Source organism: Mesoplodon densirostris, chromosome 8 (genome assembly GCF_025265405.1).
Source record: "Mesoplodon densirostris isolate mMesDen1 chromosome 8, mMesDen1 primary haplotype, whole genome shotgun sequence".
Classification (NCBI taxonomy): Eukaryota; Metazoa; Chordata; class Mammalia; order Artiodactyla; family Ziphiidae; genus Mesoplodon; species Mesoplodon densirostris.
In genome coordinates, this window is record NC_082668.1 from 98,413,465 (window position 1) to 98,416,540 (window position 3,076).

The 3,076-nt window shown below is 47.1% G+C and overlaps 1 protein-coding gene across 1 annotated transcript; it reads right to left on the reverse strand.

The window, feature by feature from the left end:
• Positions 1-663: 663 nt before the first annotated feature.
• Positions 664-2,830, reverse strand: LOC132494647 (heat shock cognate 71 kDa protein-like). The gene is made up of 3 exons (XM_060105800.1): positions 2,651-2,830; positions 2,237-2,596; positions 664-1,997 (listed from the first exon to the last, which is right to left on the reverse strand). Exons 1-3 carry the CDS (start codon positions 2,655-2,657, stop codon positions 664-666), a joined length of 1,701 nt encoding a protein of 566 aa, XP_059961783.1. The 5' UTR covers positions 2,658-2,830.
• Between the last annotated feature and the right edge of the window lie 246 nt (positions 2,831-3,076).

Below are 3,076 nucleotides of genomic sequence, written 5' to 3' on the forward strand. Positions count from 1 at the left end.
CTTCCTTGGTGGCGCAGTGGTTGGGAATCCGCCTGCTAGTGCAGGGGACAGAGGTTCGAGCCCTGGTCCGGGAGGATCCCACGTGCCGTGGAGTAGCTGGGCCCGTGCTCCACAACTGCTGAGCCTGCGCTCTGGAGCCCGCGAGCCACAGCTGCTGAGCCCGCGTGCCACAACTACTGAAGCCCGGGCACCTGGAGCCCATGCTCCGCAATGAGGGAGGCCGCTGCAGTGAGAGGCCCGTGCACCACAGCGAGGAGTGGCCTGCCACAACTAGAGAGAGCTCACATGAAGCGACGAAGGCCCAATGCAGCCAAAAATAAGAATAATAAAGAAATTAAAAAAAAAAAAAAACCCAAATAGCTAATAGAGTTTGTTATTATTTAATGGGTAGCATGTTTACATAACTAATATTTATGAATTGCCCCCTTTTTTATGGTGCCAATTTTAAATACAGTTTTATTTAAGACATTGTATTTTCCACTTATAATACAGTGCTTGTGAAGTTCAATGTTATTTTCTTTCCCTGTGCACACATTCCATGTTCAAGTATCAAGAATGCCCAGTTTACTATAACAGCTCAACTTTAAAACTGCCATGGAATTTGCTACAAATTTGGGTCCTTCAGTGTTTTGTGGAACAATGCTAAACCTATGCTAGGCTGACTTAATCAACCTCTTCGATGGTGGGCCCAGAGGAGACACCACCAGGTGGAGGAGCTCCACCACCAGGGAAGCCCCTGGGCATTCCTCCTGGCATGCCTCCTTCACTCTGGTACAGCTTGGTAATGATGGCGTTGCAGACTTTTTCCAGCTCCTTCTGCTGATGTTCAGATTCTTCCTTCTCTGCAGTCTGGTTCTTATCAAGCCAGTTGATTATTGCATTACACTTATCAAGAATCTTCTGTTTGTCCTCATCACTAATCTTGCCTTGAAGTTTCTCATCCTCAACAGTAGCTTTCACGTTGAAAGCATAGGATTCAAGAGAATTCTTTGAAGACACCTTATCCCGCTGCTTCTCATCTTCAGTTTTGTACTTCTCTGCTTCCTGAGCCACGCGTTCAATGTCTTCCTTGCTCAAATGGCCCTTGTCATTAGTGATGGTAATCTTGTTCTCTTTTCCTGTGCTCTTACCCACAGCAGAGATATTGAGGATGCCATTGGCATCAGTATCAAAAGTGACTTCAATCTGAGCAACACCATGGGGGGAAGGAGGTATGCCTGTGAGTTCAAACTTGCCAAGCAAGTTGTTATCCTTGGTCATGGCACGCTCACCTTCATAAACCTGAATGAGTACACTGAGCTGGTTGTCAGAGTAGGCTGTGAAGGTCTGCATCTGCGTCTGCTTGGTGGGAATGGTGGTGGTGCGCTTGATGAGGACAGTCATGACTCCACCAGCAGTTTCAGTTCCAAGGGAAAGAGGAGTGACATCCAACAGCAGCAAGTCTTGAACATTTTCAGATTTGTCTCCAGATAAAATGGCTGCCTGGACAGCTGCACCATAAGCAGCAGCCTCATCAGGGTTGATGCTCTTATTCAGTTCTTTCCCATTGAAGAAGTCCTGTAGAAGTTTCAGAATCTTGGGGATGTGGGTTGAACTACCCACCAGGACAATATCTTGGATCTGAGACTTGTCTAGCTTGGCATCCTGAAGGGCTTTCTCCACAGGGTCCAGGGTGTCACGGAACAGGTCAGCATTCAGTTCTTCAAATCGGGCATGGGTAATTGAGGTATAGAAGTCAATTCCTTCATAGAGGTAATCAATCTCAGTACTGGCCTGGGTGCTGGAAGAGAGAGTGCACCTAGCATGCTCATAAGCAGTATGAAGGCGACGGACAGCCCTCTTGTTCTCACTGATGTCCTTCTTGTGCTTGAACTCTGCAATGAAATGGTTGACCATTTGGTTGTCAAAGTCTTCTCCACCTAAGTGGGTATCTGTAGATTTGACCTCAAAGATTCTATCCTCAATAGTGAGAATTGACACATCAAAAGTGTCACCACCTAGGGCTTCCCTGGTGGCGCAGTGGTTGAGAGTCTGCCTGCCGATGCAGGGGACATGGGTTCGTGCCCCGGTCTGGGAAGATCCCACATGCCGCGGAGTGGCTGGGCCCGTGAGCCATGGCCGCTGAGCCTGCGCGTCCAGAGACTGTGCTCCGCAACAGGAGAGGCCACAACAGTGAGAGGCCTGTGTACCACAAAACAAACAAACAAACAAAAAACAAAAAAAAAAGTGTCACCACCTAAATCAAACATCAGCACATTTCTTTCTGCTCCGACCTTTTTGTCTAAGCCATAGGCAATAGCAGCAGCAGTTGACTCATTGATGATTCTAAGTACATTGAACGCAGCAATAATTCCAGCATCTTTGGTAGCCTGATGCTGAGAATCATTAAAGTAAGAGGGTACTGTGACAACAGCATTGGTAACAGTCTTCCCAAGGTAGGCTTCTGACATTTCCTTCATCTTTGTCAAAACCATGGATGACACCTCCTCTGGATAGAAACTTTCTGTCTCTCCCTTGTATTCTACTCGAACCTTAGGCCTGCTTGCATCATTCACCACCATGAAGGGCCAATGCTTCATATCACACTGGACAACAGCATCATCAAGTCTTCGTCCAGTGAGGTGTTTGCCATCAAAAACTGTGTTGGTGAGATTCATTGCAACTTGGTTCTTTGCAGCATCACCGATCAATCGTTCGGTATCAGTAAAGGCGACATAGCTTGTGGTAGTTCGGTTCCCCTGATCATTGGCAATTATTTCCACCTTTCCATGCTGGAAGACACCCACACAAGAATAGGTGGTGCCAAGATTAATGCCAACTGCAGGTCCCTTAGACCTGGTTGCTGGAGCGTAGGCCCAGATCTGCTGCAGGAGAAAATGGCAATCTGGAAAGCTGCCGCCGCATTCAATGAGCCTGCCCCATATTAACAAGCATTACTGAGTGCCTACCTATTGCGTCCTGAGGAGTACTAATTCTCTGATCTTAGAATCTTCATTAATTAACCTAATAATAGTATGACTATAGAGAGCAAGGATCTACAACTTGTGTGTGTGTGTGGGGGGGTTGGTTCTGTTTG

Bases quoted from the DNA above. Each gene is read 5' to 3' on its own strand.
- LOC132494647 (XM_060105800.1), bottom strand. The intron at 1,998-2,236 runs GTGGTGACACTT...GGGAAGCCCTAG, and splicing joins TGTGCTGATGTTTGATTTAG to GTGGTGACACTTTTGATGTG.